We start from the raw sequence: 24346 nt of genomic DNA on the forward strand, positions 1-24346 counted from the left end.
TCCCAGTGCATGGAGCCTGCTTCTCCCTCTGCCTATGTCTCTGCCTCTCTCTCTCTCTCTCTGTGACTATAATAAATAAATAAAAATTTTTAAAAAAAGATAATCTCCTAGGGACACAGAATGAAGTTTCAAGGCAGAATAAAGTGACTTGGCAGAAAGGAAGGTGTAGAAAAGTCAGAAATGGTTCAATGTGATCAGCATGCCACTGCTCAAATGCATTTGCTCAAATGCTATCAGTTGGTGACCTGTTTGCCCCATCTCTGGAAGATAAACAGTTCTTTTTTCTTTTCTTTTCTTTTCTTTTCTTTCCTTTTCTTTTCTTTTCTTTTTTTTTTTTTAAGATAAACAGTTCTAAGACAAGATTCTACTCAGTAGCTCTGGATTTTGTTTGCAGTTGGCTTCTTCACTAAAGTGGTATGCAGATAGAAGTCAACAGGAATCAAAGTCTGGAGAATTCTAGAAGACTGGGTTGGGATCCAGGAAACCCATGATTAAGTCAGACTGTGGGCTTAGGCTCATGAATCCAAACACACTCCTGGTTTCATGTGGACAGCTGACCCTCTGAGACCCACACCAGCTTATGGAATTTCCATGAAGTGCTTACACAAACACCAGCCAAAAAGATACTGAAGAGTTTGGTAAAGAATTCCTATTACTACCATCTCAAGATGTCCCCACAGACCACTAGCAAATCCTAACACCAGAAATGGAATAGAGAAGCAGAAAAGAGGGAAGCATGGGGAATCCTCAGAGGGTGAAACATATCAGCTTAGTATTAAAGAAGGCATGTTGGAAGGGTGCCTGGGTAGTTCAGTTGGTTAAGTGCCTGACTCTTGATTTTGGCTCAGGTCATGATCTCAGCGTCCTGGGATCGAGCTCTGAGTAGCCTCCCTGCTCAGTGGGGAGTCTGCTTCATGATCCTCTCTCCCTCTGCTCAACTGTGCTCTAAAACAAACAGAACTGGGGATCCCTGGGTGGCTTAGTGGTTTAGCGCCTGCCTTTGGCCCAGGGCGCGATCCTGGAGTCCCGGGATCAAGTCCCACGTCGGGCTCCCAGCATGGAGCCTGCTTCTCCCTCTGCCTGTGTCTCTGCCTCTCTCTCTCACTCTCTCTATGTCTATCATGAATAAATAAATAAAATCTTAAAAAAACAAATAAAACAAATAGAATTAAAAAAAGACACGTAGAAGACAAATCCGGTTCATGTTTTCTTCATTCCTTTATTTTTTTTAAAGATTTATTTATTTTATCTCTAAAATAATGTGCATGAACAGGGGAAGGGGTGGGGGCAGAGGGAGAGAGAGAGAGAATTTTAAGCAGGATCCATGTTCAGCATAGAGCCCCATGCAGGGCTTGATCTCTCTGAGATCAAGACCTGAGCAGAAATCAAGAGTCAGACGCTTAACTGACTGAGCTACCCAGGTACCCTTGTTTTCTTCATTCTTGATTCCATTCAAGTTTATTGCCTTTTCTTTTTTTTCATTGTCACCGTTACCTTGGGCAGAGCAAGGGGAAAAAGTGACAGCTCAGAAGAGTGTATGGTGCCATGGACAGTACACCTAGAGATGAAGTGCCAAGAAGCCAAAGGAATTCACCTGCCCTGCCCACCAGGGAACAGCAAGGCCCAGAATGAGCACCTCTAGACTAGGTACCACACTTCCAAAGACACAGTCTATACACTCCTACTACAGGTGCACAATACAAACTTCTTTAATTTTAGCTAATTTTTGCTCATGGCAACTAGATGAAATACATCAAAATCCTAAAAACCCACTTATTTGAAGATTAAAAGAATATTGCTGCATTCCTAGATGTTCTTCATCAAGGCAGAGCTAATGCTACCAATTCTGAGTAAAAATGCAACTTTACATCCACAAGGGATTTTTTTTACAAACTGAACACGGCATTTGATAGAGTGATTTAAACTAAGCTTCCAGAAATATCTTTAGTGAAAGCAATTAACAAGTACTTGTAAAGGGCTCTTTCTTTGGTATCACAAGAGTCGATTCAGGGTATGGAATACAGGCAGAACTGATCGACTTACCTCCTGACTGGAATTTTACCATTTGTGTTGGTCATAAATGCCAATTTCATCCAGCTGGAAAACAATAGTAACAATACTGTTTTAATGTTTCTTAGGAGGAACACTTCAATCCAGTTAAGAACATTAAAAGAAAGTTCATTCAAACAAAGAACATTTATTCTGAAAACAGAGGCAATCATAGAATGTGAGATGAATTTATGGTTGTCAGATTTAGCAAATACAAATCCAGGACTCTCGGTTAAATTTGAATTTAACTGAAAAATACCGTTTTTTTTTTTTACAAGTATGTTCCAAATGCTGCACAGGATATGCTTACACGAAAAAACTATTACTTATCTGAAATTTAAATTTAACTGAGAGTTCTACCCTATTTGTCCTAGCAACCTAGATGAATTAGAAGATTGGGTGCTTACACTAGGCAAAACAAATTGCAGGTACTTCTTTGGTGACTGGTCTCATCTTTGATTATTGCTCTTTAATAATCTTTACTGAGGTGGTAAGAAATGCAACTGCATGGTGACACCAGCCAGTCTTGTCCTGAGGACCCACGGGGACTCCCATCCCTGTTCCCACTGCAGCAAAGCAGAGATCGAATGACCACCTTCCTTAATTTCCAAGAGTAAGAGAAGTTCATTGAAACTGATGATAAGCAACTCGTTACTTTCCGCAGGCTTTCCAGACACACAGGGACCCAGAATATTTATTTGTACTTTGGGACTAGGGCTGTTCTTAGCCAAACTCACATTCTAATTGTTTCCAGCCAATAATATTCTAAGAACAAGAAGAATGTGACAATTTGGTAAAGTTTCTGCCTTATGGCAATTTCCTAGAAGCACAAGTGACTCCTTTGGAAGGGATATTTTCAAAGACTACAGGAGTGAAGGAAGCAGAAAGCACAGAGAGAAGTCACACAAAGTTGTGGTTTCTGCTGGTGCTTTAGCCCGACGCCAGGGGGAGCTCTGGAGTGCGATGTGCACCAGACTGGGTGGCATGGAGCCTGGCTTTTTGTATCCTGTTCCAGCCCATTATGAGCCCAGGGCTTCTCACCAGGAAGAGGAAGGAGTATAGTCTCCTAGGCACAGAGACTCCCCTGCAGCAGGGGGTAATTCTCTGCAGAAGTGGGCAGGTGTGACCTCTTGATGAACTAAACCTCATGGCAGCTGGTGGATGGGTGAATACCAGCTCTATACGGGGATCTCAGCAGGACATCAATGGGACAGTTAAGATCTGGTGTCCAATATGGATATTGGGGTCCCTCAGGTATAAGTGGGCATTCTCAAAGTCTCAGATCCTCTGGGATTCTATGAATGCTCAAAATGTAATGTCAAATATCCATTGTTGCCCTTTATTTTTAAGAAAACATGACAGAGCAACTGCAGAGGAAAAGGAGAAGCAGCTGCACAACAAACAGGTATTTACAAGAGTAGCTATCCTCTACTAAGATGATGGAATGGAAATTGGAGGGATGGCATAATGATCAACATCACTAATATTGAATGAAAGGGGACTAGGAGCCAGGCACTGGGCTGGGTGTTCTCCAGGACCTCATAATATCTGTGCAGTAATCTTGTGAAATGAGTTATGGTCACCTTCTCCATTCACAGATAAGAACAGTAACATACAAGGCTAAGAACTTGCCAAGCGTCACCCAACCACTAAGTAGGTGGCCAAGCTGGGATTATAGTCAAGAGCTCTTAAAGCACCTGCCAAAGGGACCAACAGTAAGGGTGAAAGTACCCCAAGGGCTGACCTTCCTTCTACTGCCTGACAGTCCAAGCAATCACAGCCTTGGTGCTGGGCCTGGTTGTGAGGGCAGGTTTATTCCTGTAATTTTTCAGCATTGCTCCCTTCTGCACCTACAACCACCTGCCAATGACCCTGTGATGGCAAGCAGCTCCATTCCTCCACTGATTGCTGCCTTTTAAACAGGCTGGGATTTCTCCTTGAGTAAACTTCATGTCACCCTGATGGGATAACTTGGGAAGGGTTAAAAATCTACTCCTGTAATATCCCTCTGGATTTTGGATCCTGTGAGCTGGAGTAAGGCCAATACACTTGGATTCCTAACTGGGTGCTAAACAGTCCCTGGGGCCAGTGCTCCTTCTCGACCCTAGAAATGGGTGCTCTTGTAAGAGCTTCTCTTGGCCACACTCCTCAATTCTCAGTTTCACACAACAGAGGCTCCAGCTATAACAGCAGTACCCAACTATGGCCCTAGGCATGGAGAACTCTATCAGCACTCAGCCTGGGGCCTACAATCCAGAGGATACTGAGGTTATAGCATCCACCACCAACCATTCCTTTCATACCAGTTTTGGGCTATGGCATTCATTGGCTATGGGTTTTCAGACATGCCCTGCCAAGTGGCATGAAGGGTACAGGTGTGTATGGGGAACTTCCTCTCCAGGGTCAGGAGCATGGAGGGGAAGGCACGGAATGTGGTGCCTGGCCATATATTTGTGTGTGTGTGTGTGTGTGTGTGTGTGTGTGTGTGTGTGTTAAGCCTTCATCTCCTAAATCTGACCTTTCACTTTTTAACAGCCAAAGACAAAGAGTGATGTAAATAAAACTCACTGTTTCTTGAGGCAGGTCATTGGACTAACATTGTTGGCTCTGAAGTTATGTATGATTGATCTCAATCCTTCTACCCATTGCTGAAAGAGAAAGAAAAGACATTCCTGATGAGCAAAACCATGGATGCTAAAAATGGTGGTTTTCATTAGATAGCCTGTGTCCATTCTAAGAATAATGTAAACTCTTCTTTTATCTCCTCCCTGTCATAGAGTGATCTTCATTTTGCACACCATGTTTCTTCTTTAATAAACAGCTTTCATTCTTTCCATGAAGATAAATGTAACATCTAGAGCATCATTAAGTACTGGGCTGTCACAACGGAATGCTGCCCCACTGACTGACTTGTTAAACCTTCTATTTGCAGCCTGTTTAAATAGAAATCCTTTTCCAACCACTGGCCATCTTCATTATTTCTAAGCAACATTATCCAAAATGTGATGACATACTTAGCTATTCCCATTTTAGAGGATGAATGCATTCGGGGTTCATCAATTTTATTGTGTGATTCTAGTTCAGCCTAAGAATTTGTTATGTATCTCACCTGTCTGGGATTTCCAGCAGAGCCCTAGAAAAAAGCATGCACTGATTGCCAGGGTATCCAGAGCAAACAGCGAGGGCTTACATAATTTCTGTATAAGGACTTGGACCTCAGCTTTAGTTCATACCAGCACTCCACGGATTTACAAGGAAAAGTGAAGGAAGACTGTACATGGCAGTAAAAGAATTTGGGTCTCGTAAGGACATTCTACTAGCAAAGGGTGGCCTGTGAATAAAGGCCAACTCTGCCCTTGAGTCCAATAACTGATGCCAACGAATGCCATACCAAGTTGCTTAAATAAAGAATCATACTCTTGGCAACAGGCTTTGTAGCAAATTGATACTGGGGGATTAAAACAGAGCAGGGGCCTCCACAAAACCCAGAACCTTACCTTCTTTGGTTTATAGTCTGCCTGCTGTAAATCTATGCTGAGGAAGGGAAAATATTTGGGGATAGATCATAGAACATATGTATATTTTATCTGCATTGCCCAGTACGGTAGCCACTAGCCACATGTGGCTATTGAAATGTAAACTGAACAAAAGTAAAATTCAGTGCCTCCATTTCGCTAATCATATTTCAAGCACCCGAAAGCCAGCATGGGGCTAGTGTCTACCACACTGGACAGAGCAAATACAGAACAACTCCATCAGTACAGGTTCTATCAGACAGCGCTGCACAGTATCACCAGGTTTAACACGGTCTAGTGATTGAGTCACTGCAATGGCGAGAGGTAAAGATGGAGTTCTGTAGAGTGTTTGTGGTTTTAACTTATGGTGATAAAATGCAAATAACATTACATTTATCATCTGAACCATTTTGAAGTCAACAGTTCAGTGACATTAAGTGATATTCACGTTATTGTACAACCTTCACCAGCACCCTTCTCCAGAATTCTTTTCTTCTTGCAAAACTGAAACTGTCCCCATTACACAACATCCCCCCCACCCCTGCATTCTAGCAACCACCATTCTACTTCCATCTCTATGAATCTGCCTATTCTAGGTTCTTCATAAAAATAGAATCATGCACAGTATTTGCCCTTTGACAAATTTGACTGGCTTATTTCACGTGGCATAATGTCCTCAAGTCTCAGCCAGGTCACAGCATGTGTCAGAATTTCCTTCTTTTTAAAAGTTGAATAATATTCCTATGACCACATTTGGCTTACTCATTCATCTGTTGATGGCCACCTGGTTTGCTATATGATTATTGGTGGTTATTGTGATTGATGCTTCTATGAATTTGAGTGTACGAGTATCTCTTCAAGTTGCTGCCTTCAATTCTTTGGGGTATATACCCCGAGATAAAATTACTGGATTATATGGTAATTCTATTTTTAATTTTTTGAGGACCCACCATTTTGTTTCCCATGGTAGCTGTGTCATTTTACATTCCCACCAACAGTGCACATAGGCTCCAATGTCTCCATGTCCTTGTCGATACTTGTTCTCTTCTGTTTTGCTTTCGTTTTGGAAAGAGTCATCTTAATGGATGTGAGTCTAATAGAGAGTTTTGGCTTTCCTCTTTATGCTCTGGTCATACCTAACAGTTTTCTGAAGGAGGACTTAAGAGCCAGAAGAGGTAAATTTCCTACCGCAACTAGAAAAGGCCATTTGCTGAGGACCATAAATAGCATGGAAAGCCTCCTGATGGTGACACCAGGATTCAGAGGGAGGAGGAATAAAGGCAATAGTAGCATTAAAGACACGCTTTATTATTTTCATCATCAGCCTTCACTTCCTCTGTCAGGCTAAATATGGGACTGTAATTCCCTGTGGGGACCATCAGATATCCTGTTGTTGGCCTAACAAACCACAGGCTCACACAGAGTTTCCCAAGAGGAGACAGAAAAACATAAATAATTAGGCTGGCATTCACTGGACAGCATTTTCTCAACCTGAAGGCTTGTTACGTGTTCCAAAACACGAAACAGAGTCCATGGTTTCCTAGGGCAAAGAAACTGGGCAATTTCTGAGACTGTTCACTGGCTTTTTCTGAGCACTCTGATTTAGTTGTTTCTAAAAATAAATTACAGAGATACCAGGCTTTGAGGAGGTTTAAACAACTCATCTGTCTTTTGAAATACAATGCTGGTGAAGAATCCTGTTTATTGTGACAGAAAGGTCTCCAGGAGTGACCTCTGAGGTCACCACTCCAGTGACAGAACTCATGCTTTACTTAGTAGGAAATGCCATTGGAATCATCACAGGCCCCAAAGGGCACCAGGACGAGGAGGTTGTTGCTTTTTCTCTTTGTGATGATGAAAGTGAGGGTCAGGGACCTTGCCCAAGATCACAGAGCAGCTGGCACATGGCTGAGAGGCAGGAAGAACCCTGATGTTTCCCTTCCTTTGGGCTTGTTCACACATCTCCCTCCATGACATGGAAAAGCCCCACAGGGCTTTCTACTCTCTTCCAGGTAATGGATACCTAGCATATTAACACCCAGAGACTCTAGGAAATATGTTAAGCATTTTGTTTTGTTGTTTCTAACAAAGTAGATGAAATGCCAGCAGGTGTCAGTAGAGCCTTAGAGTTTAGCTGAAAAGTTGTACTGGGGTGAATAGATGCATATGAACTTCATTGAATGTTTCCAGATTAAGAGAAGCAAACAAAACAAAACAAACAGTAAAAAACACTGACTTAGATATATTTCTTGAATTGCTGAAAATAAGCACATATGTTAACAGTCTACATAATGCCCCAAAAGGTATGTCTTCAAGCGCAGGGCTGCATGTTTCTAGAAGGATCGTTCTAGAGTATACTCATTGGCTCAGTGGTGACATGTTCATGATAGGATTCCGATTACACCGAGTGCCTCACTCTGGTCCAGTCGTCCTGAGTGGGCTCAAGCAGCCTGGATGTAGGGAAACCAGCCCAAAGGATCAGTTCGATTCAGACGTCTAAATCAGCAGTTTCTACACTTCCCCAGTAGCTTCTTCTCTTCATTTTCTAATCTTTTCCAATTCTACTTTAAAGCTTATGTCAGACCTTCCAAGGAGAAGGGTGAGAAAGGTCCTTTCAGGGACTCTGTGGCTAAGCTGGATGGTTTAGGGAAAAAGGAAGGAGGAGGAGAAACTGCCTCTAATTTCCCCCTAGTGACTTACAACCTCTCCTCTGGGACTCCTTGTTCTCACCACGCAGGCAGGCGTCATTGCCATTTTCCAGGCAAATGGCTTGGCCTCACCCTTTACCTGTCTCCTCTGTCCCTGGGACACTGGGACCATCATGTACAAAACAATCCCTTTCCCAATGAAAAAGGCAGCACAGGCGGCACAGACATAACAAAACTAAACAAACAAACAAAAGTGTATTTGCACAGGGCGTATACATCTCTTTATCCCTTTAAAAACATCTGGGAGGTTTTTTTTTTTTTTTTTTTTTTTTTTTTTTTTTAAGGCTGTGAAAGCAGTATTTTGAATGTCCTTTGCAGAAAATGTAAGGCAAAAATGTATACAAAAAGAAGTAAACATCCCCCCCCCAAATCCCATTACTGACATGAAGAGCTAGCCACTGACATTTTGATATTTGAGTTTTTAGCTTTTTTTTACACAGACATAACTTTGTCATCCTAAAATAACTAGTCCCACTGCTTGCCAGTCAGCACCACCTCAGGTAGACTTGTTCTTTAAACTCAATCTTATCTCTAGATTTTGTTCCAGAAGCATCCTTTTCAATCTTTACTCAAAACAGCATGCTGTCAAAGCAAAAAATAACACAGGCCCTGCGATACTCTCTAAGTATGCTACATACTTTTTTCTCCAAAGGGAAGACTCAGTGTCATCCTCCTTCATCTTCTGGTGTGTGATGTTTTGTTCTCAAGGAGGATACTGGCAGAAGTGGTGGAGTCCTCTTAACTAAGTCTGTTCTGGGACACCTGGGTGGCTCAGCAGTTGAGCATCTGCCTTTGGCTCAGGTCATGATCCTGGGATCCTGGGATCAAGTCCCACATCAGGCTCCCTATAGGGAACCTGCTTCTCCCTCTGCCTATGTCTCTGCCTCTCTGTCTTCTCATGAATAAATAAATAAAATCTTTAAAAAAAACAAAAATGAAGTCTGCTCTAAGTTAACTACAGACTTCTTAAGCAGAGTGTAGTCCAGGGACTAGCAGCATCACCTGGGGATTGTTAAAAGGCAAATCATGAGGCCCTATCTACGAAATCTGTCTCTAGGGCTGGGGAAGAGAAACCTGTGTGTCGGTGAGCTTTCCAAATAGTTCTTTTGCAAATTCACATATAAAAGCACTGTTCTGAACCCATGCCACTCAGTAAAAAGTTTAGCTCCTAGAACAAGAGCATCAACATGTCCAGATGGCTGGTTAGAACCGTAGAATCTCAGGTCTCATCTCACCCAGACCCGCTGGATCAGAATTTTCATTTAATAAGATCCTGGGGTGACTCATAGGCACATTTCAGTTTGAGAAGCACAGGTCTAGAAGAGGGGTCCTTCCCCACCTGGATATTTACTTCCGTTGCCCTCCTAGAGAGATCTAGTTTCCTAGATCTCTGGGAGCAGAGATTTCTCCGGGAAATCTTTGGTTTTCTATGGGAGCCGATGGTTTCCTACAGGGTCCTGGGCTGGGATATCTGGTCTTCTAGAAAGGATCTTGGGAAGAGCTCTCCATTCCTGATTTACTTTGTTTTTGTCAGATACCTTCCTACGTGGGCTGAACAAATCTGCATTCACTAGAAGGGAAATTGTAACCTACACACTTTGATTCAAGTGCTTGCATGGGGGTGGGGCAAGATGGTGGAGGAGTGGGGGTCCTCAACTCACCGGGTCCCACCAACTTACCTGAATAACTTTCAAACCATCCTGAAAACCTACAAATTCGACCTGAGATTTAAAGAGAGAACAGCTGGAACGCTATAGAGAGAAGGGTTTTTGCTTCTAACAAGAAGCTTATTCTTGACTCAGCCCGCTCACACAGCTACTCTGTACTGAGCAAAATGACTAGAAAGAAGAACTCACCACAAAAGAATGAGAAACAGTACTCTCAACCACAGAGTTACAGAATTTGGATTACAATTCAATGTCAGAAAGCCAATTCAGAAGCACAATTATAAAGCTAAGGGTGGCTCTGGAAAAAAAGCATAAAGGAATCAAGAGACTTCATGACTGCAGAATTTAGATCAGGTCAAAATTAAAAATCAATTAAATGAGATGCAATCCAAATGGGAAGTCATAACAATGAGGGTTAATGAGGTAGAAGAAAGAGTGAGTGAATAGAAGACAAGTTGATGGCAAGAAAGGAAGATGAGGAAGAAAGAGAAAAACAATTAAAAGACCATGAGGAAAAGTTAAGGGAAATAAATGATAGTCTCAGAAGGAAAAATCTATGTTTAATTGGGGTTCCAGAGAATGCCGAGAGGAGCAGAGGGCCAGAAAGCATATTTGAACAAATCATAGCTGAGAACTTCCCTAATTTGGGGAGGGAAACAGGCATTCAGATCCAGGAGACAGAGAGGTCCCACCCAAATCAATAAAAACCATTCAACACCTCCACATTTAATAGTGAAATTTGCAAATTCCAAAGACAAAGAGAAAATCCTTAAAGCAGCAAGAGACAAGAGATCCCTGACTTTTATGGGGAGGAGTATTAGGGTAAGGGCAGACCTCTCCACAGAGACCTGGCAGGCCAGAAAGGGCTGGCAGGATATATTCAGGATCCTAAATGAGAAGAACATGCAGCTAAGAATACTTTATCCAGCAAGGCTCTCATTCAGAATAGAAGGAGAGATAAAGAGCTTCCAAGATAGGCAGAAACTGAAAGAATATGTGACCACCAAATCAGCTCTGCAAGAAATATTAAGGGGGACTCCGTAAAAGAAAGAGGAAGCCCAAAGAAATAATCCACAAAAATAGAGACTGAATAGTTATTATGATGACAATACATTCGTATCTTTCAATAGTAACTCTGAACATGAATGGGCTAAATGATCCCATCAAAGACGCAGGGTTTCAGACTGGATAAAAAAACAAGACCCATCTATTTGCTGTCTACAAGAGACTCATTTTAGACCTAAGGACACCTACAGCCTGAAAATGAAAGGTTGGAGAACAATTTACCATTCAAATAATTCTCAAAAGAAAGCTAGAGTAGCCATCCTCATATCAGGTAAATTAGAGTTTATCCCAAAGACTGTAGTAAGAGATGAATAGGGACACTATATAACACTTAAAGTGTCTATCCAACAAGAAGATCTAACAATCATGAATATTTATGCCCCTAATGTGGGAGCTGACAAGTATATTAATCAATCAATAACCAAAGACATACTTAACCATAATAATACACTAACTTTAGGAGACTTCAACATGGCACTTTCTGCAAATGACAGTTATTTTTTTTTAAGATTTTATTTATTTATTCATGAGACACAGAGCGAGAGAGAGGCAGAGACATAGGCAGAGGGAGAAGCAGGCTCCATGCAGGGGGCCTGATGTGGCACTTGATCCCGGGACTCCAGGATCACACCCTGAGCCAAAGGCAGATGGTTAACAACTGAGCCACCCAGGTGTCCCCTGACAGATCTTCTAAGCACAACATCACCAAAGAAACAAGTTTTTTTTGTTTTTGTTTTTGCTTTTTTTAATTTATGATAGTCACAAAGAGAGAGAGAGGCAGAGACACAGGCAGAGGGAGAAGCAGGCTCCATGCACCGGGAGCCCGATGTGGGATTCGATCCCAGGTCTCCAGGATCACGCCCTGGGCCAAAGGCAGACGCTAAACTGCTGCGCCACCCAGGGATCCCCGAAACAAGAGCTTTAAATTATACACTGGACCAAATGGATTTCATAGATCTATACAGAACTTTGCATCCAAATGCAACTGAATATACATTCTTCTCAAACACACATGGAACTTTCTCCAGAATAGACCACATACTGAGTCACAAATCTCTCAACCAATACTGAAAGATTAGGATTGTCCCCTGCATATTTTCAGACCATAATGCTTTGACACTAGAACTCAATCACAAGAAGAAATTTGGAAGAAACTCAAACACGTGGAGGTTAAAGACCATCCTGCTAAAAGATGAATGGGTCAACCAGGAAATTAGAGAAGAATTAAAAAGATTCATGGAAACTAAAGAAAATGAAGATAGAGCTAGCTGTTCAATATCTATGGGATACAGTAAAAGCAGTTCTGAGAGGGAAATACATCTCAATACAAGTATCCCTCAAAAAATTGGAAAAATCTCAAATACACAAGCTAACCTCGTACCTAAAGGAACTGGAGAATGAACAGCATAAAACCTACACTAAGCAGAAGAAGAGAGTTAATAAAGATTCGAGCAGAACTCAATGAAATAGAGACCAGAACTATAGAAGAGATCAACAAAACCAGGAGTTGGTTCTTTGAAAGAATTAATAAAATACATAAGCCATTAGCCAGCCTTATTAAAAACAAAGAAGACTCAAATTAATAAAATCACAAATGAAAAAAGGAGAGATCACAACCAATACTAAAGGAATACAAACTTTTTTAAAAACATATTATGAGCCAATAAATAGGCAATCTAGAAGAAATGGACACATTTCTGGAAAACCACAACCTACCAAAACTGGAACAGGAAGAAATATAAAACCTGAACAGGCCGATAACCAGGGGGGAAACTGAAGCAGTCATCAAAAACCTCCCAAGACACAAAAGTCCAGGGCCAGACGGCTTCCCAGGGGAATTCTATCAAATGTTTAAAGAAGAAACAATACCTATTCTACTAAAGCTGTTTGGAAAGATAGAAAGAGACAGAATACTTCCAAACTCGTTCTATGAGGCCAGCATCACCTTGATTCCAAAACCAAAGACCCCACCAAAATGGAGAATTATAGACCAATATCCCTGATGAACACAGATGTGAAAATTCTCAACAAGATACTAGCCAATAGGATCCAACAGTACATTAAAAGATTATTCACCATGACCAAGTAGGATTTATCCCGAGGATGCAAGGCTGATCCAACACTCGTAAAACAATCAACGTGACAGATCATATCAACAAGAGAAAAAACAAGAACCATATGATCCTCTCAATAAATGCAGAGAAAGCATTTGACAAAATACAGCATCCATTCCTGGATCAAACTCTTCAGAGTGCAGGGATAGAGGGAACATTCCTCAGCATTTTTTTTTTTTTTAATTCATGAGAGACACAGAAAGAGAGAGAGAGGCAGAAGCAGGCTCCATGCAGGGAGCCCGATGGGATACTCGATCCCAGGTCTACAGGACCACACCCTGGGTTGAAGGCAGTGCTGAACCGCTGAGCCACCTGGGCTGCCCCATTCCTCAGCATCTTAAAAGCCATCTATGCAAAGCCCACAGCAAATATCATTCTCAATGGGGAAAACACTGGGAGCCTTTCCCCTAAGATCAGGAACATGACACTCTCACCATTCTCACTACTGCTATTCAACATATTACTAGAAGTCCTAGCCTCAGTAATCAGGCAACAGAAATAAATAAAAGGCATACAAATTGGCAAAGAAGAAATCAAACTCTCCCTCTTCACAGATGACATGATACTGTCTATAAGGAACCCAAAATACTCTGCCCCAAGATTGCTAGAACTCATACAGCAATTCAGCAATGTGGCAAGATACAAAATCAATGCCCAGAAATCAGTGGCATTTCTATACACTAACAATGAAACTGAAGAAAGATAAATTAAGGAATCAATCCCATTTACAGTTGCACCCAAAAGCTTAAGATACCTAGGAATAAACCTAACCAAAGAGGTAAAGGATCTATACCCTATAAACTACAGAACACTTCTGAAAGAAATTGAGGAAGACACAAAGAGAAGGAAAAATATTCCATGCTCAGGTATCAGAAGAATTAATATCGTGAAAATTTTTATGCTACCCAGAGCAATTTACACATTCAATGCAATTCCTATCAAAATACCATGGACTTTCTTCAGAGAGTTGAAACAAATAAGATTTGTGTGGAATCAAAAAAGACCCTGAATAGCCAAAAGAGAAAACCAGAGCCAGGGGCATCACAATGCCAGATTTCAAGTAGTACTAACAAAGCTGTGATCATCAAGACAGTGTCGTACTAGCACAAAAACAGACACATAGATCAATGGAACAGAATAGAGAACCCAGAAATGGGCCCTCAATTCTATGGTCAACTAATATTTGACAAAGTCCAGAAAAGACTATTTACTGGAAAAAGGACAGTCTCTTCAATAAATGGTGTTGGTAAAATAGGACAGCCAATTTTGCTGAAGAATGAAACTAGACCATTCTCTTACACCATACACAAAGATTAACTCAAAATTGATGAAAGATCTAAATGTGAGACAAGATTCCATCAAAATCCTAGAGAAGTGCACAGGCAACACCCTTTTTAAACTTGGCCACAGCAACTTCTTGCAAGATACATCTATGGAAGCAAGGGAAACAAAAGCAAAAATGAACTATTGGGACTTAATCAGGATAAAAAGCTTCTGCACAGCAAAAGAAACAGTCAACAAAACTAAAAGACAACCTACAAAATGGGAGAAGATGTTTGCAAATGACATATCAGATAAAGGGCTAGTATCCAAAATCTATAAAGAACTTATTAAATTCCACACCGAAGAAACAATCCTATTATGAAATGGGCAAAAGACATGAACAGAAATTTCACCAAAGAAGACATACACATGGCCAACAAGCACATGAGAAAATGCTCCCCCCATCACTTGCCATCAGGGAAATACAAATCAAAACCACAGTGAGATACCACCTCACACCAGTGAGAATGGGGAAAATTAACAAGACAGGAAACAACAAATGTTGGAGAGGATGTGGAGAAAGGGGAACCCTCTTGCACTGTTGGAGGGAATGTGAACTGGTGCAGCCACTCTGGAAAACTGTGTGGGGGTTCCTCAAAGAGTTAAACCTTACAATCCAGCAATTGTACTGCTGGGGATTTGCCCCAAAGATACAGATGCAGTGAAACGGCAGGACACCTGCACCCCAATGTTTATAGCATCAAGGTCCACAATAGCCAAACTGTGGAAGGAGCCTCGGTGTCCATCGAAAGATGAATTGATAAAGAAGATGTGGTCTATGCATACAATGGAATATTCCTCAGCCATCAGAAACGACGAATACCCAGCATTTCCTTCGATGTGGATGGAACTGGAGGGTATTATACTGAGTGAAGTAAGTCAATCGGAGAAGGACAAACATTATATGGTTTCACTCACATGGGGAATATAAAAAATAGTGAAAGGGATTAAAGGGGAAAGGAGAGAAAATGAGTGGGAAATATCAGAGAGGGTGACAGAACATGAGAGACACCTAACTCTGGGAAAGGAACAAGGGGTAGTAGAAGGGGAGGTGGGCGGGGGGTGGGGGGTGACTGGGTGAGGGAACTTGACAGGATGAGCACTGGGTGTTATAATATACTATATGTTGGCAAATCGAACTCCAATAAAAAAAAATATACAGGGGAAGCCTGGGTGGCTCAGCGGTTTAGCGCCGCCTTCAGCCCAGGGCGTGATCCTGGAGACCTGGGATCAAGTCCCACATCGGGCTCCCTGCATGGAGCCTGCTTCTCCCTCTGCCTGTGTCTCTGTCTCTCTCTCTCTCTGTGTCTCTCATGAATAAATAAAATCTTTTTAAAAAAACATATATATATATATTATATATATAATATATATATATATATTACACACACACAAAAAAACTGCTTGCGTGTGGAAACAAGAGGAGGCATGATGCTACAGAGATTGACTTTCACCTTCCCTATGTCTGTGCTGTGAAAATAATCAGTGGATGGCGCCATCTAAGATGTTTAAAATATGGGACCTTCTCGTTACCTGTTACATAAACCCTGATCCATGCAGAGGTTTGGTGTTTGGTTCAAGTTAAGAAAAAGTCAAGGCCTATCTCAGTTGGCAATTCTCAATGTGGCTCATTGCTCTAACAGTTAACTGGTTGTCATTTGCTTAAACAACATAAAGCAGGAATTTATGCAATCTGAAATACAGCTTTGTTTCCTTTGTACTGTGAATTCTGGTATAAGACTCATTTTCATTGATGGGGTTCAGGGCAGGCCACCCCAGAGTGTGCCTCTTTGGCATGTGGATTATTTTAAACTGAATACATTCAAGGCCTAATAAACTCAAGAAGAGCTTTTTACCTCTCTCTTAACTGCCTAAAAGAATTTAGATAGAGGCCTGTACCAGGAAGAGAGCTATTACCAAAGATAACTATTTTTCTTTCTCTTTAAAACAAGACAGTCTTCTCCATGGGGCAAGACATCATTTGTTTCCAAACATTTGTCCTTCCCATCTTCCTGCAAATTGTCTTCCTTGCCTTTAGCCCCAGATCCTTACCCTCTTCTCCTTAGGTCAGGATGGCATGTACACCTAATTACCTGATTGCCAGAGAGCCTTTCCTGTCTTGTGGGGCTCCTGTATACACGTAAATAGATTTTTCTCCCGTTAATCTCTCTCTTATTAGAGGTGGGTGTCTCAGCCAAGAACCCAGAAGGGTAGAGAGAAATTCATTTTTCCTCCCATAAAACCATGCACTAGAGGGAAACTCTGAAGCTTTTCAAGATTTCCACAGGATTTAATGCTGCAGTAAGACAAGACTGCAAGGTGCTTAGAATGTAAAATTGCAACATTTCACAAATCTCCAGATGAATAATCAGAATGGAGTAACTATATCTTTATATTAAACTAGACACTTGGTTTTCAGGAAGGCATTTGAGCTTCAGAGAGGCTTATGAGACTGTAGAGGCAATGCAGGTAGAACCCTATGTGTTTTCTCTTACACATAAGAGAGTCTATACATATAAGGGTCTATACATATAAGGTGAATCAAATGATTTCAGTTGTTAGGGTAAGATATTAGCTGCCATTAAATCGTCAGTACTTAACTTCGAAGACAGACCAAGTGAAAGACATTTCCAGCTGGTAAACTATTATCAGAATACTATGTGGATATTACTTAGGGGTCAGATTAATAGTTCCCAGAGCTTGTTGTACCCTGGAACCCCCCGCTCCAGGGAAGTTTATAAGACATTTCAGAAGCTTGGATGCCTCTCCTGGAGATTCTCATTCACAATCTGAGCATAGTTGGACCCTCAATCTATCTTTCAGACACTGTCGATAATTCAAATGTGAATCTACAGCTTAGAGCCACTGAACCAGACCATGTGTGCTACATTTGGTTTAGGCCAGTGTTTTTCAAACTTTAACATGTATTGTGTCACTTGGGAATTTTGTTAAAGTACAGGTTTAGATTCAATGAGTCTAGTGTCTGTGCTAAGGAGTCTGCATTTCTTACCATCTTCCAAGAGATGCCATGTGGGCTAGCTTGACTTCTGTGCTCTGTTCACACAAGAGTGGCAGTGTTTGTACATTATTTCTGGAAAAATCACATACCTGGTATACCATTAAGAAGTTCCACCAATGAAAAAGCAGCTCTACTCTCCTTTATGCCAGCTTTTCTCAAGTGGTCCCCCGATCAGCAGCACAAGCATCCTAAAGGAGTTTATTCGAAATGCCAACTCTCAGGCCCCACTTATAATCTACAGATTCAGCCACTCTTGGGGATGGGGCCCAGAAATCTGCATTTTAACAGGCCCTCTAGATGATTCTAATGCAACAATTACATTATGCTAGTATCAGAGCATCTGGTACTCATCATGGATAAAGATAATTGAAGAGCATGTGGAGGTGGCCTCAGGAGGATAGGCTTGTCTGGTTTTGTTTTTAAACAATTTAATTGAGGTACAATTTATATATAATGAATGGCCTATGAGCTTTTGATTCAAAGTTTTCAAATGCTAACTAAGCATCCTTTGGGTGAGTACTGCCAATGGAGACACATCGAATTTTAAATCTTCATTCCCCTGTTTTGGATTAAATTCACATACACATCCCTGTGTGTGCTGAAGTATCGTAAAGAAAGTTACAGGCATGACAAAAGCAGAGCAGCAGCCAGAAGGAGGCTGGCTAAAAGGATTTCCACAGACACAGCAAATTCAGTTGCTGGTAATGTTCCAGGATCTTAGTAGGCAGCAGGAGATGGCCCTGCAGGAGCCAGTTAGAAATAACAGCTCCCCTGGATTGCAAGAGAGGTGCAAGCACAGAATCTGGACAGGCCGGGCCTGGAAGCCTGGGCTTTAGGAAGAACACTTAATTAGATAACTGGTGCAGAAATCAGATGGGGGCCTGTTTCTCAGAACTAGGGTACTCATGCCACCACTGGTCCAGGGATCAGGCATGAGCACCAGAGCTGCAGTCAACAAAGCATCAGGACTAACTACAGGCCAAGTGTCTGTGTTCCTAAAGTCTTGTTCCCAGTAGCTTTTGTCCCAGGGCTAAGGTAGGGCCTGGCCCAGGGACTGACCCAGGGATTACCAAACCCCAAGGGCAGAAACAGGAGAGCAGAGAGGCTAATGATTTAGGCAGGACTTGACATAAACAAAACAAAAATTCACATTTGTACCCTTCAAATGCGCTCATCTAGGATGCTGAATCCTCTCTAAAATTAAATGGGAGCAGATCTACCAATGTTTGTTTATCACAGACCAACTTCTACATCACGTTAAGAAGAAAAAAATAAAACAATTTTCCCTTTTATATCAACAACTCCGGGTGATCTCCTAAGGGGAGAGAAATGGAGGTCGAAGAGCATCAGTCACAAGGATATATCCATGACAATGCTGGAAACTCCCTCCTGGCCTGGGACAGAAGGCAAACAGGCAGACAATGACAGCATTGAAGGCAAGAACAAACCAGGCAGAGAAACCTGAAAGCCACCACAATTGTTACCTAGAGAGAGGAAGAGTGCAAGATAGAGGCTGAAGAGTCTCATGTACAATAAAGGAATTCCACTTGCAATCCCAGATACAATCCAGTTGATAAACCCAGAATGAAAGGGGAAATTAGGGAGCCCATGATGACCAATAGTGAACTACTAAAACTGGGGCCCAATCATGGGGATTTTGCAGAAAGAAATCCAAGGTCAGTAGAGTGAACAACTCAAAAGACTAATCACAAAAGCCTTTGGGAAGTCAATAAGAATTCTGATAAAATTTTCAAATCTCCAAGAACCTAGAGAGGAGAGAAGAGAAAAGGAGGAGCAACCAGGGCCCTTTTTTTTTTCCTGAGATGGTAATGAGTGTCTTCCAGAAAAATAGAATTTTTTCATTTGCTGTTCTCTGCCCTTGAGAAAAGCTGATCAAGGTAAAAGGAGGAATGTATTAAGTTCCATCTGGTTCTTAAATCACCTTCAGAGCATTGGGAGTGAGTATCTGGGCAGGAAATAAGGGGTCATAGATGAGTATGTGTGGCTGTGTGTGAAAGATAAATCTGGCTGGGCCTGTATAATATTTTTGCTTTCCTAGTCAAGATTAGTTTAGTCACTTATAGACAGTCAAAACAACCTGTCAGCCTGGCTGGTTATCTTGACAACGGTAGGTAGTTAGGTCAAAAAGAACCTCTAAATAGTCATAAGAAATGAGAGAACACTGTGCTGTTCTGGGTCATCATTCAGAAGCCCAAGGGTCAAATTCCCCTACCAAACGGGTTTCTGTTCATTATCACTCCAAGAGACAACTTTTGAATTACCTAAGACTGCTTTTATCAATACCCTATAAAATGTCCTATTGCATCCATAGCACCTTGTCTCAAGTAAGCACATCCTATGCCAGATATCTACTCCAATAAATAGACTGTTGAAGGGAATCAAGATACACCACCCCCCAAATATGACACTCTAGTATAAAAATTATTTTGAGCCGAAGGAATCTGAATTCCTGAAATCCCTTAGCTTACTAAAAAAAGCAGGGCCTACCTAAAAGAACCCCACTGTCATGAATCCCTACTCAGGAGCAGCTCTAAATTTCCCTTCTGGAAGACGAAAAGTTGGCTCCACACACAGAAATTGTCACAAAATTCTCATGTCGATCTATTCTCCTAAGGACCCATTTAACGCTCCTAAAAATCATTTGCTATCCTAGAAGTGGTCTTTTGCTTCCTTTCTTTCCCTTAATAAGAGGATATACAAACTCCCAAATAGCCCTGATCCTTGGAGTATTTACTTCCCGCTGTGAGGCTCCATGTACATAAAATTAAAAATTAATAAATTTGCATGCCTTTTCTCTGTAAATTGGTCTCTTGTCAGTTTATTTTGCAGATCCAGCTGAAGAGACATGAAGAAGAAAATGAAGTACATCTATACATTCAGAATACATTAATGCCTTATGTTCACTTGTGCTTACAGACTTTGAATGATTAACACGATGTTCTTTCCTGACCCAGGTTAACAGAGCAGCTCTGTTCCTACAAACTGCAGAACTCATTCAAAACCAAAATGAGATATTTGCTTTATTTTATGTGACATTTTTTGGGAACCGCATGGAGAAGTCTAAAATAACTGAAGAATTTTAAGATTTTAAGAAAACCAAGAGCATTCTGTTCTATGCCAGTCAGAAGCCAGCTTTGTCAAAGTGCATTTTGGGGCTCAACTGTCAAATCTGCAAAATCCTGGTGGTAAGAGAAGTATCAACAGTTGGTGCATTAAAAGGTATTCATGAAGTTGTTTCTCTGGTGGATGCCTGTACTTATAATCCCTAACATCACATTCCTCCTGACATGTGCCAGCTAATGACACTGGCAAATTAAGCCCTGCCAAAATGAATACTATCTTACCATGCAGAGGCCCTGTGATAAATATAATCAATCAAGGAGCCTCTGGCACTCTGGCCTAGAGTTATCAGCCTGTAGCGCTCATCACCTCAAATCTAGAGGTACTCCCATAAACTAAATAGGACTTTCAATAAAGGATACTAAAAATACCTAAATCAGTGTGTTTCAGTTTCATTGCCTTTCTATCCTTTATGGAAGAGTTTCCTAACCGTCCCAGGTGACAAGAAAGGTGGTGATGGGGGTGGGTCGGGGGGGGGGGGGTTGGGAAATATGGCAGCAAGAAAAAGGAATAAAAGAATATGTATGTAAGGATGAACCAACGAATGTCTAGATTATGCTGCTTTCATATTTCTGGAAAATGTTGGGCCAAGAATGCCTCTATGACATTGTTTGTTGACTTTTTTATGCAAAGCAGTAGTTCTGGAAGAGTTTCATTTCTGTAACTTCAATAGGCAAAAATAAGGACATTAAAAGAAAAAAAAGGTTTGGAAAATAGCTGAATACCACTCTTCCCTTGCCACCTGGGTGGAGATTCATACCAGAATAATAGTGCTTCATGGAATGCTACAGTAAAGAAACCTAACAAGGCTTTCTCATGCTTTGTTGACCAGACACCCTCCTTTAAATATAGGCTCTTGTGACTAATGTATTTTGCAGACCACCAATTTGGGAAGTGCTACTATATGATTTCAGCTCCCACAGATAAGGACATTAACTTTAACCTCAAAAGTACAGTAAAATCTTACAATGTTCAGGGGGAAGTCGTTGGTTGGATGTAAAATGAATTCAATGCCTGGGTTCAAGATACCAGCGCTGCCGCTTACTGGCTGTGTGACATTGGGCAAGTTACTCAACCTCTCTGGAACTATTTCTTCCCCTGTAAAATGATAATAACTATGCCCATCCCGGACGATTGTTCTTAGAATTAAATCAGATCATATATGTCAAGCATTTTGAACATTATCCTGTATTCAGTATAAACTAAAAACTTCCACTGGTACTGCTCTTATTATTAATTATCGGGGATCATCAGCCAACATTTCTATAAAGGGCCAGAAAATAAGTATTTTAGGCTTTAAGAAGGCCACATATGATGCTGTGTCATATGGTTTTTATGTTTTGTTAACAACTCTTTAAAAAGGTAAAAGCAGTTCTTAGCTCATTGGCCATACCAGCTCAGGTTGATGATGGCTGGGTTTGGGCTCCTGGCTGCACTTTGCAAGCCCCCAACTGTGATCATTAAACTTGCTCCAGATCATAGTGCTCAGAGGTGGCAAGGTCTCATATGTGAGGTGAAGTTCCTACCCATCTCCTCATGCATCTTATTCTTTCAAGATCAGAAAACATACAAACACGTATAGGCTTGTTTTACACATATACTATGTTCACAATGGCAACTTCTACCAGCAGTGAAAACTGGAGCTATGTGGTAAGTAGAGAAGCAATTTAAAGCTAGTGACAGTTTTCTCTCCCAGGGGCCAAAGGGTGAAATCCAAACTTCATATTATGCTTCTGGAGCAATTAGAGTAACTCATTTTGCATTCCCTTGGTGGAGTCATTTGATAACACTCACAATTAGGGCAAAATGAGCTGCTCTGGGCTAGGCCTAGAGCATAGAGGCTCTTCTTAGGAAACCTGTCAAGCTGATGAAACACAACAGTGAGAGCTTGAGAGGCCCCTGCAATGAAAACCTGTCCCTCACAAAGTCCCTGCATTCTGCAGAGAGGCACCCAGGGGGTTGGAAGGTTTCTAAGGAAATACTGGTAACACCAAGAAAATCCACCTCAGAGATCATAGAGGTTTACCATCTTAAAGACCAAGAAAATGTACATGATAAAAATTTTATATGATAAAATACAGTACATTAAACTCTATAAACAGTATGAGCCCAACTATGTATAAAAGTAATTGTGTGAATTAAAAAGACACGCTGGGGTGGCTGTAGGGAGTGGGGAACGGGGTTTCCTTTGTGGGAAGGATGATACATTCTAGAACTAGACAGAGGAGGTTGTTAACACTGTGCTCTACTAAATTGTCCAGTCACTTTAAAGTGGTTCATTTTACACTATGTGAATTTCACTTCAGATTAGGAAAAAAAAAAAAAAAAAAAAAAAGACATGGAAGATGGGGTAATACACTCTTTGGAGAAGGGTTATTTTCTTTTCTTTTTACTCTTCTGCACTTTGTACTAGAATGTAGTAGAAGTACTTGTTTTACCATGAGCAATCCTCCTCCTGTGTTCAGGAAACACCAGTGAACTGTATAAAAACGCATAGTCCATGCAAATGTGTATAATGACTGCCAGTGTGCTCAGTGTTGCTGCAGAGGAGGGCTCTAAGCTATAGCTCAAAGCTTCTTCCCCACTTTGCTCCTCCCACAACTCCAAGGAAACCTCACTGATTCAGATGAGAAGACTCCCTAAAAGGACAATAAAACCTATGTTAGCTCCGACTCCCAGTTCCTGAACATAGACTTTGACAAGGAGGTTTACTTTTAAGTAAGTTTGATGCTGTGAGAAATGACGGTAAAAATCCACCCTTGACTAATAATTAGAGGATTTCAGAAGAAAATATATAGGTGTTTTTATTTATTTTTAATTTTTCTTAAAATTTGAGAGAGCGCGAGCACATACATGTGTGAGCAGGAGTGGGGCAGAGGCAGAAAGCGGCGGGGGGGGGGGGGAGGAAGCAGACCCCCTGCTGATCAGGGGGCCCTACACAGGGCTTAGTCCCACTACCTATGGGATCATAAGCTAAGCCCAAACCAAGAAAGAGTTGGGGACTTAACCAACTGAGTCACCTTGCACCCCAAAGAGAGATGTTTTTAGAATGCCAAGAGGCTAAAGATGCAGACACAGGGACATCCAGGCCAGGGCTGGTCCACAGACAAGTCCCAAGAGCTCTTAACTACTGAGTGAGCTCCTTTGAATTGCAGGATCCACAGCCAGTCCCATGGCATATACACTCTTAGAGAACATATTTTAAACAAATTCACGGTCACTTCCCCACTCTGTCCCAAAGTAACCAGGCCCTCACTTTCTGATAACCATATCATCACACTGGCAGTTAATCAGACTTAAAATCTAGTCTTCACCTTAGCTTCTCTAACCTCACCCAGAAACAAACCCTCTTGATTCCATATTCAGAGGTTTCTCAGGTCTTTCCTCCACATGTCACTGGTTACCACCCAAAACAACTGATTTTCTTGAATTATATCTCAGTACTTCTCAAACTGTAATGTGCAAAGTACCTACCAGACCTTGTTCAAATGTAGATTCTGATTCATCAGGTCTGGGGCAGGGCCTGAGATTCTGTTCTCACAAGTTCCCAGGTGATGCTGCTACTGCTGATCCAGACAAGACTTTGAGGAGCGATGCTCTCAGCCACATGTTATTACCATGTGTTGATCTTAGAATATAAAGACTGTGTTGCATCCCTCCTACAACACAAGGCATGACCTTCTGTTACCTCCCTAGAATCTTCAGGATGGACTCTACGTCAAGTATCTTGCTTGGCACTCCCAGT

General features: G+C 41.4%; 1 protein-coding gene across 14 annotated transcripts in view; it reads right to left on the reverse strand.

Annotated features, from left to right (window-relative positions):
• PLCB4 (phospholipase C beta 4) overlaps positions 1-24346 on the reverse strand; it is a 422433-nt gene that overhangs the window by 104594 nt on the left and 293493 nt on the right. For all 14 annotated transcript variants that reach the window (XM_049100261.1, XM_049100262.1, XM_049100260.1 and 11 more), the window contains 2 exons: positions 4618-4697; positions 2044-2097 (listed from right to left, as the gene is read on the reverse strand). In XM_049100261.1, coding sequence (XP_048956218.1) covers positions 2044-2097; positions 4618-4697 — 134 coding nt within the window. The remainder of the gene's footprint in view (positions 1-2043; positions 2098-4617; positions 4698-24346) is intronic.

This window comes from Canis lupus, chromosome 24 (genome assembly GCF_003254725.2).
Source record: "Canis lupus dingo isolate Sandy chromosome 24, ASM325472v2, whole genome shotgun sequence".
Lineage (NCBI taxonomy): Eukaryota > Metazoa > Chordata > Mammalia > Carnivora > Canidae > Canis > Canis lupus.